The sequence below is a fragment of the Prinia subflava genome, assembly GCF_021018805.1.
Source record: "Prinia subflava isolate CZ2003 ecotype Zambia chromosome W unlocalized genomic scaffold, Cam_Psub_1.2 scaffold_54_NEW, whole genome shotgun sequence".
Lineage (NCBI taxonomy): Eukaryota > Metazoa > Chordata > Aves > Passeriformes > Cisticolidae > Prinia > Prinia subflava.
In genome coordinates this window covers 324,568-337,587 of record NW_026960619.1, presented here as the reverse complement: position 1 = coordinate 337,587, position 13,020 = coordinate 324,568, and the positions used below count along the sequence as shown (strand labels likewise).

General features: G+C 46.0%; 1 protein-coding gene across 10 annotated transcripts in view; it reads left to right on the top strand.

The window, feature by feature from the left end:
* Positions 1-13,020, top strand: part of LOC134565281 (muscleblind-like protein 3) — a 124,142-nt gene that overhangs the window by 37,589 nt on the left and 73,533 nt on the right. For 5 of the 10 annotated variants that reach the window (XR_010083854.1, XM_063424796.1, XM_063424800.1 and 2 more), the window contains exon 2: positions 6,789-7,825. The exons of 4 other annotated variants lie outside the window; for them this stretch is intronic. Coding sequence is in view for 5 of the 6 variants with exons in the window: in XM_063424796.1 (XP_063280866.1) it covers positions 7,652-7,825 (174 nt within the window). In the remaining variant the exon portion in view is untranslated. Of the gene's footprint in view, positions 1-6,188; positions 7,826-13,020 lie in introns of those variants that run through there. One more of the 10 variants, XM_063424797.1, reaches the window with a different exon arrangement.

Sequence of the window (13,020 nt, the reverse complement as noted above, 5' to 3'; positions counted from 1 at the left end):
CTGAGCTTTCATTGACCATAACTTGCAAAAGTAGGTAAAGCACACTGCAGCCTGGCAGTGTAGGGCTGAGCTTGGACTCAGGAGAGCCGGTCCTCAGTTCCAGGGTCACGTGTGGGTGGTTTGAGTGGAAGAGGAGCATGGACAGCATTGCATATGATTAAGAATGGGCACAGCTGGAACTTAACCTTAGGAAAACTCCAGTGTGTCTGCAGTATCCCTATTCCTCTTCAGGTGAAAGGAATAGCTGCTCTTCTTACTCACTGGGACTGAGTTAGGGCAACAGCACTTCTGTTTCTCAACTGAGCAGTCGTGACCCAGAAATGCTTGGGAAACAGTAAATAAGGAACCCACCTTGGCACTTCTACTGAGTCATTTTTTCTTAAAAAGAAAAAAATCTATTTTAAATATTGGGAGCTGCTCAAATCCATCCTGTCACATAAATTACCATTTCTGAATTTGGCTGTCAGGAAGTGTCCTCACAAGTTGACATCCGTGGGGGCTGTCAGTGGAAGGGGATCAGTTTTGTGGCAAGCAGGAGGAATTCAAGTGTCAAGTGAATACGCTCATCCTCATGTTACCTGAAGCGGTCAGGGTATCTTAGTTCTGCCAGAGGCGAGCCCTGGTGTGACCTTTGCTCCTCAGACTGCCCTTGTTCTCCTGCACTTCGGTAGCTGTAAGGCTGTGTTATAAATGCCAATCAGATATTCCAATTTAAAATAATAATTTGGTTTATTAATAACAAATCAAATCGCAGAATTTCGATAACCCACCAACAGCGGAGAAACTTGACAGAGTTTTCCCGGGAAATGTCAAGGGTGAACCGTGAGATACAGGGTCTGGCAGCCTGCTATCTCCCCCAACGGTTCACAAATTCGCCCTGTTTGGGGCTTGAGTTTTATACACTTTATTTAGCCCGTGGCAATATTTCCCCAGATTCACCATTGTTTCCCCACTAACTAAACAAAATTCGGGAGGCTCCCCAACCAAGCAGAAAAGAGTCCTTTTCTTAGTTCAAGTGTTAATGTCCAATTTCAATAGGTCCTTATAGTTGATGAGTGGTCGAGATATCGAGGATGTGGCTTGATGGTCTGTCATGGGTTGGCACCGGCCAGATGTTAATGCACCCATGAATATATGTTTTTTCCCTAACAACTACTGTGGGATGTGATCAGGAACAGAGCAGAGCAGGCTTAAATCTTGAAAACAAAAAAAAACCACCAAAACTTTATTACATTACATAAGAAAAGAGACAGAAAAACTCTTAAACACACACAGAGACAGAAATAAAAACTTCTCAGAACATCTCTTCTAGTTGCCACCCCCCACACATTACTTTTCACAGACCAAACCTTTGGGTTTTAGATCAAACAATCACTACTCAAAAAAAACCAATCTTCAATTCAGCAAGGGAGAGAGAAGTCTCTCTCGCACCACAGACTGTTCCTCAGAAAACACGGGTCCACCCCTTATGTGTTTCCATGTCACCCCTGGCACCACCCCGGAGAAGTCTGCCAGGGTGACACTCTCTTTTTCCTATGTCCAGCGCTCTCACCGCTGTCCATAGGCTGAAGCTGCATACAGGGCTCTTTTAAGGATACTTGCATGCCGAGCTCTCCCCTTTTTACCCAGGGGCTGAGGTTTCTAAGAGCAGGTCTCCCCTGAGGGCAGAGGGCTCCACCACACCCTCCCCCTCTCATCTCTGCTCGCTCTACTCAAGTGCTAGTCACTGTAGCAAAAGCAGGGGCAGCTCTATCTACCCAAAATGCAGTTTATGTTCAAAAGAGACTTAAGTTCAGTCCATGGCTGACATTATGCAAGAAAAGTCCAGCTCAGAAAGCTACTCCCCTCTCATTCTTTGCCCATCGGGTTCCTTCCAATCGTGCTTTATCATCTCGGTCCCAGGCCGTTTCCCTCTCTCCTCCGAAACCACCAGTCATGAGAATCAATGTCTAAGAAAAGTTTCTTTCTGCCAAGCAAGGGTTAACAGTTTCTAGCTCTCGGCAGGGTGCAGGCTCAGGCACTCCCAGGCTCGGCAACTCTCACGTGGCTGGGCACCTTCTCCCGGAGTTTTGGGCGGGGGGGGTGAGCACACACAGAAGGCACTTCCACAGTTTTCTACCCGTCCATCCTGGACGGGGCAGCTCAGTTCCAGTCCTGTCTACTCTCTTCTCCTCCCCCGGGGGCTCCGGCTTACTTTAGTTTCACCACGTGGTTGTCCTGAGCCCGGCCACGTGGCTTCCCCCTCCCCCACTCAGCCCAAAGCTGAGCAGGGGAGAGGAGATGTTTCCACTGCTGAAACCGGAACCCAAAAGAGACTGAACTTCCCTGGAGTCCCGCTTTTAACTCTTTGTGTCCTCAGAGGCGTGTCTAAACTTCCGAGTGACCAATCTAGGTGCCAGCAGAAAAGCTGATTACTGATTGGCCTGCCCACATCCCCCTGGAAAAATTCACCTCCCCCCGCAACCACGACATGGTCCGAGAAGCTGGCACCCAAGGTGTGAGTTGCTGGTGCCAGCTTATCTCCGGGGTCCCCTCCCTGGTGCTTGGGCAGCTGCGGGCTTTCCCGGAAAAATCCCTTTGTTCTTTTATGAATGGAGGTGTCAGCGGTCTCAGGGCTGTCAGTTTCGCCGTCTGCTGCAAAGTCTCTTTAAAACATAAACTTTTACCTGATATCACATTATACAACTTCATAAATTTCTAATTTATCATAAGAACATGAATTAACCATCTATGTTTATAACAGCTGGGTCTGACATCTGGAGCAAGCCCCATCCTCCTACAGCTCAGGCAATTAGAGCCTGGCCCAGCAAGTGGCCCTGTAGCAGAGGCTTCAGGGATATTGTAGTTTCTTTACAGGGATAAAGGCCACAGGCTTTTCTCTCTGCTCTGCTGCTTTCTCCAGCTTTGATGCCGTTGAAATAAGATTGGCACATCTGGTAGTGGAGGAGCTCAGCCCTGCCAGACACATCTGGCTTGCTGGGAAGGGTTCAAAAGGCAGCACCTACACTTGGTTGTAGTTCTTGCATGCTAATGAAGCCCCTGATTTCTGGAGCTACTTTTTAATCCTTGTAGGTTGTATGTTGTTTTTGGCATGGATGCTTTTTTTTTTAATTCCTCCCATTTGAAACAGACAGGAGAACAAAGGGAATAAAATGCCAGCCACCCAACACCCTCCCCCTCCCAAAAAAAAAGGATAATACAAAGGAATTGTAAGGGTGCATTCTGATGAGAACAGTTGTTTGCTGCCAGGAGTTGAAACCTGGGAGAGCTGAAACTCTGTGTTGTCAGTGGCGGGTTCCTGTCTGAGGTGCGCTGTCCTTGGGCTGTGCGTGGGAGCCTTGCTGCAGCAGTGTGCAGCACTTGCTGTGATGTCAGCCCTGCATGTGTGTGTTTCCAGCCTTCCCTGTGACCACATGGAAAGGGATTTGCAGCAATCCAAACACTGACAGAACTGTATTTGTTGACTTGCAGAAAAACCTAACTCGTGCTCCTCTGGGCTGTGATCATGTAAGCTGAAATACGATGACTGCTGCCTGTGCTTGCTGGCCTCCCAGTCCTGATAAACCTGTGAAGTAGATTCATTTATTTAGGCCCTGATTCAGCAAAGCACTTAAGTACATGCTTCAGATTTTTTTTTCCAGAAAGACTGTTGGCATGCTTAGAGTAAAGCATGTGCTTAACTGCTGTCCTGAGTGCCCAGCAAACAAGTGATGGGGCAGTGTGTGCTGCTGCTGTGCTCTGCCAGGTGCCTCACAGGCTGCAGAATTGTGGTATGAAAAACATATTCATTAATTTGGCTCCCTCCAGTAGAGGAGCTCTAGTGCTAGTGTTATGAACAAGTTTCCCGGTCAAAAAAAAGAAAAAAAGGCTGGGCTGTCCCTGTCCTAGGGGGTTTTTCCTGTTTAACCCCCACACCCCAGCCAGTTTGAGTGGGGAGGGAAGTTGCCCTGAAGAGGAGTTGCCTGGCAACACTTTACTACCTCATTAAAAAGTGAAAAGGAGCGGCTAGGGCCTTAATTGCCCGGTTATTGTTCTTTGTAACGACCTCTGCTGCGACCAGGACAAATGCATATGCATTTGTATATGCAGATAGGGCCGCCCCCGTGGATCCTGGGAGGGTTTTTTGGGGAAACTGCACCCCGGGACAGGAAGCTGGATTTGTCAGAAGAGAATTGGATGTGAGGAGTGCCCTGGCCGAGCAGGGGGTGGATGCACCCCCTGGCCTGGTTTGAAGATTTGCCATGACCTGTGAGGAGCCTGAATGGAATGGGAACTGGCCAGGTGAGGTGCTTGAGACACAATGGAAAACTCTCGAAAGTTTTCCCTGAGAGTAAAGAGCTGACTTTGCATGCCAGTGGCAGACGGCTCACCGCCCTGCTTGCTGATGATTGACCAGAGAGAACTTCTAGCTGTTTCTATGGGAACAAGGACTTGGCATCTACTGTTTGCAGTGGAATGATGAACTGGGACAGCACCTGCTCCTTCAGATGGCTGCAGCAGCGTGGAAAACTCCGATTGGACTCTGAAATCCTGCTGGTGACTTTCATAATGAGCTGATCACTTTAATAAAGAGCTGAATATTAATAAAGGCATATGCCCTGTTCTTTTCACTAGGGTCTGAGATGAGTCAGTCTTTCTGCAGGGAGGTGGGTTGTTCCCGTAGCACAGAAAATTTCTTGTCTCTTGAATGTTGAACAGATGAGTGTGCTCTTCTTCAGGGTGTGGGGCAAGGGCATTTTCCATCAGTGGGTTTGTTTCCTCCTCCACAAGTTGTAAAGAAAAATATCCACAGTGTTATATATGTCTGAATGTTTTGATATTTGTAATTTAATGTTTTGTAGAATTCATTTGATTTAGCTTTCATTAACATGATGCTCTTCATTTTGAGGACTGAGCAGTTTAGCGCAGCCACGTACCTGTGGGCAGTGTGTGCTCCTGAGGTGCATGGCTTGAGAGCAAGATCAACATTTGGTTTGTTACACTGGGATTTCTTGAGGTTGAAGGGCTGGGAAGGGCAGATGTTACTACACTGTTTGGACATCTTGGTGTTTGGTGTAACGGCGTTAACTCAGACCCATCATATTCTATCCCCAGCATTAGCAGACCCCTCACTTCCTTTGAGAGAGTCTGAAGCTGTGGAATAGGCACTTAATCCACAAGATGGTTGTATTGCAGTCTGCTCAGAACTTCTGAGAGTGCATTCTTTCTAATCCCCACCCATATCTGACCTGTTCTAGCTCGTTTTTAAGAGCTGCACCCAGCTAGTCCTTAGCTCCCTGCAGAAGGTTTCTGCCCATCTTTTCCTTTCTTTTGCTTGATTTAGAGCCTCTCTTTACAAAACCCAAAAGGCACGAGCATAGTTAGATGTGCCTTTTTTCCTTCTCTTTGAAGTTTAAAACACGCTTAGCAAATATGACGTTTGCCGTCTCTGTTCCCCACCTGATGTGCAAAAATGCAGAGGTCCTTCCAGAAGCATGGGTCAGACCAAGCTTTGTGCTGATGCCTCAAGCTGGATTGCAGGGATCTGGGCAGGTTTTGTTATTGAGTCCAATTAAGCCTAGAAAGTACTTGCAGTGTAGGTTTAATGAGTGTTGTTTTTTTCTAAATTGAAATAATTGAATCTGTGAATCAAACAGCCTCTGTGCCCCACCGCTTGCTGCTGCTGACAGCCTCTTTCCACCCTTTTTATTGGTGGCATTGTTTCCATTGTTTCCAGTTCCAGTAGGTTTCAGTTACTCATCAGTGTAATTGCAATAACACGCCAATAATAAACGAGGAATTTAAGCTTCTTTTTTTTTTTTGTAGTTGAAGGCTCTTCTACGAAAGCTTGAAATCCTAATAGCAGTCACACAGGCAACATCCCGTGCCTGTCAAATGTTTGCAAAAGTGGATGGTCGTACTTTAGGAAGATCAAGGGCTGGGTTTTGGGAACTTGGAAACAGCACAATCCTATCAGACTGCAATGGTACAGCTAATATTAGAATGGGAGACTCTAGGAACAGCTTAACATTTTAGTGGATGCCAAGGAAGCCTTCAGCTGGAATGCGTTGAAAGTTGTTTGTTGTATAACACGAGTTGCTGGAGTCAGAATAATTCGAGTTGCCTTTGGTCTGGTGGAAAACTACAGCTGTAAGCAATGAGTTAATTTTTTCTGTGTGTGTGGCTTAGGTTTCCCTGTCGTGTTTGCTCTTAGTTTTGTAGGCTCTGAATCCATAGAGGAGCGGCTGCGAACCAGTCATTTGTCTCCATGTGCCATCGCAGGAGCAGCCCTGCGCAGGGGATGGGTTTAATGGAACACCTTGGAAGTGCGGAGCGGTGCAAGGCTGAGCTGGAGCCTTGTATATAAGCCACCGGCTGCTCTTCCTGCCTGAACGTTTCCTACAGAAGAGGGGGTGGGTTAGTTCATATTAAAAACAAACAAACAAACAAAAAAACACACCCAAAAAAAAAAGTGCAAGCTATTCCCTCGTAGTCTGGGAGGGCCTGTGGGGCGCACCCCCGCCGCTGCCCGGAGTTTGGGCTGTCCCGTCCTCCCCCCCCCGGCCGGTCCCGGGGCTGCGGCATGCGCCGGACACCCACCACGGCCCTATGAAACGGTCTCTTGTATTGGTCGGTTGCCCGTGGGTGCTGCTGTAACGGCAAGCGCCATTGGCCGGCGCCGCCTCCCATGCGCAGCGCTGCGCGGGCAGTGCCCCCGTGCCCGCAATGGCTGCCGACGCCGCCCCGCGCCCGCCCGCCCGAGCGGGGCCGCAAGCTCCTGGCTGATTATATTTCTCTTTTTCCTGCAGGTTGCTGAAAAGTGCCTTTCCTGACGCCACCGCTGCTTGGATTTCTGTCTAGGGCTGCCTCTCTCTGCCCCTCGCCCCCCTCTGTGTTTAATTTGGCATTGCTTGCGGTCCGTGCCCTTACGGCGGCTCCTCCAGCCTTGCCCTTTTGGGGTTTTTTTGGTGGTTTTTTTTTTGGTTTTTTTTTTTTTTTCTTTCTCCCTGTTTAGACGCAGTTTGCTCAGCCATTTATTTTATTTTTTCCTTCCCCCGACTATGTAGCACATATTTAAAAGAAAAGGAAGAGAAAAAAAAAAAATCAGACATCCTTATGCCTGTTTTGATGCTCGTGAACCATAATTTTTAGAAGCAAGAAATAGAAGAAAAAAAAAACCAAACCCGAAGTTTTCTCCCCAAGAACCGAGACCATTCTGCAAACTGAAGTGCTGCCAGCAGCATATGCTTTTTGCAAGAATAATTGAAACTATTAACTAGAGAGCACAGAATTCTTTTGAAAGTCTGCCAGTGATTTGCAAGTAACTTTGGCAGTGGCACAAAATATAACACTTGTATTTTAACTTCTACAATTGCACTTTTAGGAGCTGGCCTCTAATTTGATTTTCAGTTGTTCTGATAAGATTTCTATTTTATGATTGGCTTTATGTTTAATTCTTGTTTAAAGAAACACAATTTGACTTAAATGAAAACCTAAGTGCTGATATATAGGAGTTTTACCAAAGCAACAAGTTAGTTATTTCTTCATGTTTAACTTAAATTCACTTTTTTACCCTTTTTTTTAAAAAAAAAAAAGAAGAAAAAAAGATCAGCAGTAAATATTACCCTGAGGAAGGGTGTGATTGCCTGCATTTTAATTTTTGGTTTTTAATATGGCTGTAAACGTTTCCCTGGTTCGTGATACAAAATGGCTGACATTAGAAGTGTGTCGAGAGTTTCAGAGAGGGACTTGTTCTCGGTCTGATGCAGAGTGCAAGTTCGCCCATCCGTCACGGAGTTGCCATGTGGAAAATGGTCGAGTTATTGCCTGCTTTGACTCCCTAAAGGTGAGGATGGTAACGCGTGCATTACCTAAGCTTCCTTGCTTTTCTTTCCCTTCTGAGAGGCTCGGTGTGCAGGGGTGTGGGATGTTTAGAACAGCTGTTTATTGCTTTGTGTCTGCAGGGAGAATGCTGCTCCCGAAGTCTAGGCTGAGTCTGACATCGAGTACGATTGCCTGGAGTGCCAGGCATTGCAGGGAGAGGATTTTACCCAGGGCATTTTTCAGTGGTAGCTCAGGTCTGATATAGCTGTCCCTGAAACAGGGAACATAGGTTGTGGGCAGCAAATGAAATAAGAAGAGTAGAGAGAACTGAAACCCAGTTTTGAGTGTCCAGATCACATCAGCTGTGCGTTTGATGCAGGGATCTGAAATGTGCTTTTAATGAGCAGAAATGAAAGCTGCGTTTGAAGAAAAGGAATCAACTTTACATGTATTTCCTGGAGACAGAGTTGCAAATGCACTTTAAGTTGTCCCATAGATGAGGACCAGCCAAAATATTTGGAGAACAACATTTTCCAGAAATGGCCACTGGGGAAATGCTTTCTGCTAGGGACACACAAACTTGAATGCTCTGCCAGGCCTGCTGGAGCTATGGCTGAGCCTTGAGGTTGATGCTAATCCTTGCAGAGTCGATTTTGGAGGCAGTAAATGGCTCTTGGTTGCTTGTCCCTGCTGGAGTTTCAGGGGTGACTTTCAAAAATACCAAAGACCTGGACTGGGAGTCAGGGTGAGGAGTAGGGGGGCTCACAGGAGGGGGATGTGGGCATCTCTTTCTGGCCTCACTCCACCATGGTTCTTGGGAAAGGAAGATCCACTTTTTTTTTTTTGCTTTTTCCCAAATATATGACTCTTCAAAAGTATTTTTACTCTGAAACCATATGGATAACTGATAGCAAATGAGAATTCTTGACATTGTGTTTAATGTTTTGACCAAAGTAACATGTTAAAATTTATAGAAAGAGTCTGGAAAATTTTATAATCTTATAGGTTTTCTCTTGAACGTCAACTGTTGCTTGAAAAGATTTGTATTTATTTTTATGAGCATAATGAGTAACAGAACTGGTAGAATTATATATGCAGCGGTTCAGACCAGGACTGGATCTGGACTAACAGTGGTTTACTCATTTTGTTCCTGTTAGTGGCCTCTTCATATTTTCATTTCTGTTCTTTTTCCAAGAAGCTCAAGTTTTCTGCTTGTGTTCGGTTTTCTCTTTTTAATCTGATTATATGAAATGACTCTTATTTATACAGTGACTTTCAAATGTTCATTTACATTGCTGGTTTGCTGACATTAAGAGACAGACTTTTTATTGAATGGGGAAAAGATCTTGTTCTTTATGCCCTTGAAACTTGAACTGTAGCCAGTGGCAGTGCAGATACTTTTAATGAAGAGATGAATATGTTCATATTTTATAGTGTTTGTGAATGGAAAGGAGGGCTGTCATGCTGTGAAGGGTAGTTTTGTGCCCCTTGCTGGTGTTTGCAGCATCTTGGGGAGCTGTCCCTGTGCAGCCACCCAGCTTGGCTGGATTCTGAGCTGTGCTGTCACCCAGTGTGTGATGCTTCCCCATGTGTGCTGTTGGCAGTGCAGTTCCTGAAGCACGCCCAGGCTCTCTGTGCCAACCCCTCTCTGCACAGCTAGGGCTGAGATGATGTGCAGGACCAAGTCTATGGGCAGCTGGGGTTCAAATCCCACCCACTGGTATGAGCAAACACTTCTCCCACTTGAGCAGTGAAGAAGGGATGGGGAACACCATGTTAAGAAAACAAACAAACAAAAAACTGGGAAGGAGTAGTGTGTGATGTTCTACAGCTCAGAATGTTTCCTGTGTAACTGGCTGTTAAATAACGTTCTGGTTGCAGTTTCCTCTTGACACAGTAGTAGATGCCCAGTATGTGCTGGTTAAGTGGCCTGAATTTTTCAGAGAACAGGATTTTTGGACTTAGGAAAGCCTCATGGAGGGCTGACAATTCTGTCTTTGGGAAGTACTCGAGGAGAGCTCCTGACTGTGCAGAGCACTTGGCCAAAGGTGATGGGGCTGTTTCTGCACCCCTCTTGGCAGACAAGAAAGTGGGTCTTGGAGCACTTGCTTCAGACCCATGGATCCAGCAGCTCTCAGTGGACATGAAAAGAACAGGGCATATGCCTTTTTAAATATTCACCTCTTTATTAAAGTGACCAGCTCATTATTAAAGTCATCAGCAGGATTGTAGAGTCTGATCAGAGTTTTCCATGCTGCTGAAGCCATCCGAAGGAGCAGGTGCTGTCCCAGTTCATCATTCCACTGCAAACAGTAGATGCCTAGTCCTTGTTCCCATAGGAACAGCTAGAAGTTCTCTCTGGTCAACCATCAGAAGGCAGAGCGATGAGGGGTCTGCCACTGGAGTGAAGAGTCAGCTCTTTACCCTCAGGGAAAAATCTCGAGGGTTTCCCCTTGTCTGTCTCAGTCACTTCAGCTGGCCCGTTCCCATTCCATTCAGACTCCTCATAGGTTATGGTGAGTCTTCAAACCAGGCCAGGGGGTGCGTCCACTCCTTGCTTGGCCAGGGCACTAATTCTTCTCTGATGCATCTAGCTTCCCATCTTGGGGTGCAATTCCTCTCAAAAAAGCCCTCCCAGGATTCACAGGGTTGGTTTTATTTGCATATACAAATGCATATGCATTTGTCCTGGTTGCCTCAGAGGTATCCCTGCTGAGAAAGGTAGTTACAGTGAACAATGACAGGGCCATTTAGACAGGAGCTGTTCCTTTTCACATTTTAATGAGGCAGCTCCCCTTCGGGGCAGCTTCCCTCCGTCCTCAAACTTGCTGGGGTGTGGTGGTTACCTCTAGCCAGGAGGGGGTCAGCGACTTTCGAGGGACAGCAGCCTCACCCCAGCTATGGGGTTCTCTGCAAAAAGGAAAAAACCTCATTTTTCTAAAAGGCAGTGTGACGGCACAAATTGGGAGGAGGAGGGGTTGCATTCTGAGTGCTCAGAGCTTTTAATATGCTAATGGATGCTCTGCATTTTCCTCTGGGGGGATGGTGTGGCTGTCTCGGCTGTCTGCTATGGGGCTAGGACAGGGATAGCCCCCAGCCCCCTCCCAGGACCACAGCAGCAACCACGGGCAGTTTTTAATTCGTTCATAACAGACAGAGCTCTGTTTCCCTGTGCCATGGAGGGCTGCAGTCCCCACTGCTGCAGCCTGGGTGTGTGTGTGTGTCTTAAAGCCATGCATTTCCCAGTGGAGATAACCCCCCTGGGGACTAAACCCTCAAATAATGGTCATTCTGATCCTGGGCCAGAGCTGGGCTTGCAAAGCTCTGTTTACAGTGGTCTTGGGCTCATGGCTGTAAGGGTGGCTACCCTTACCGGTCACCAGAGAGATGTTACATTCTCAGACCCTTTAAGAGGCTTTTTGTGCCCATCCTGTGGATGTCTTTGTGCCTAACAGCTGTGGAACACTGACCCTCTCTCCTGTGGAGGGCTCAATAGCTGCTTAGTGCTCTCTTGTCTTTTCATGCCCTGCATTAGCAGAACATCTGTGTTGCTTAATTGGAGGGAGGATATAGGATGCTTGTGTCTAATGTTTTCCAGTTGTCTTGCAGCCACCCAGGGCTTTGTTCAGACAGTGCTTATCTGCATCCATTGTGTGCTGCTGTTGCTTGTGGTTTTTTTTTTGGGGGGGGGGGGTGGTGGTTTGTTTGTTTTTCTCTCTCACAGACATCTTAAGCTTGAACAATGCCTTCATACAGGAACTGCTGATAACCCAGCAAACAATGGTCTCACCTCACTGATCAGGTCATGTACAGCATCCATATTCTTACTGAATCACCCTTTTCCCCCTTTTTCCTCAATCTCCTATAGCAGTTCCATGCATGTGATTTATTACAATATGAATATCAATCTAATATCAATATTCAACTGTGACGGACAAAAGACTCTCTAACAGTTAAAGTTAGAAAGTGTATGCTTATTGTGACGCCCGGCAGCGCGTGGGATAGTTCCCTAATGCGCACTGCAAAGATCACAGGTAATTACAAAGCCTTTTACTTACAAAAATGTTGAATACACAAAATACAAATGCATATTCATACCCCTGTCACTTCCTCTTCTCTGCTTCGTATGCTAATTGACAAAAAGGCTATTAAGCATGCGTAGTTTGTTCCCTGAAATGGGTCGGTGGTCCTTTTGTGAGGAGTGGTCACCAAAAGGAGGAAGTAAAACGAGTCTTCCTCGTTCTAAACTTTCAACCTTTTCAATGCAGATGTGATTGATGGATGGTAGAACTCCCTGTTTCCTGTTTTCCAGGACTATTTCAGTGGGTTTCTGGAAACAGGAGGTCTGGTGTTGTATTGATTAGTTTCTCTGTTTGACAAGCAATGAGTTATTAGATCCGGGGTAGTTTATCTTAAATTTGGTTTCTTTTAACTATCCTCTAACTTTTAACTGATTTCAGCAAAGCTTATCTATTTGTTTCAACTAAATCAGCAACATGTATTGTTAACTATAACCTTAGCTTTTCTCAAATCTTCAAAATTAGTGTCTCACCTGATGCAGTGGAAAAAGCAGTAACACTTCTAGAAGCAGTCAGACTACCTCAGTGTGGGTTGTTGCACAGGTAACTGTGTGCTACCTGTAATCTTGTAAAGAACACACAGGACTCATTGAAGGTAATGGGAGCCCTCACTGATGCTTAGGTGGGGGTCACCAGAACATGCTCTGCAGGAACACTGTGTTGTGCAATGCTTTGGCCGTGAAATATCTGGTCTTGATTAGGTTGAAAGTGCAAGGCTGGATCTTGCTGTCCTGAGCTGTTTCTTCGAAGGGGGAGTTTGCACATCTCTAGGCTGCAGAAGGAACCTTTCTCAAGCAGATTGATACAAAACTTAAAAATATGTTATAAAGCCAATTATAATTAATAAATATTTGGCTAATTCATAATTTCCCTTACACTTGAAAAATTTTAGAAAATGTTCAGCCAAAGCCTGAGCCCCCCAGTGAGTTTGTTGATGTAACTTATTCAAAATTCACCTGGTATATTCCTTTGATAACAATTCTCTACCATCTGGTAGCTTCCATTTTTCCCTCCTCCCATCTGCTCCCCAACTTCTTATATTCCTCTGTCTCCTGTGGGGATAACCAGGGAGGATAATTTGGGGTACTTTCTGTCTCGGTTTCTGAGGTGCTCATCATTAAAATTGCTGCCCTTTTTG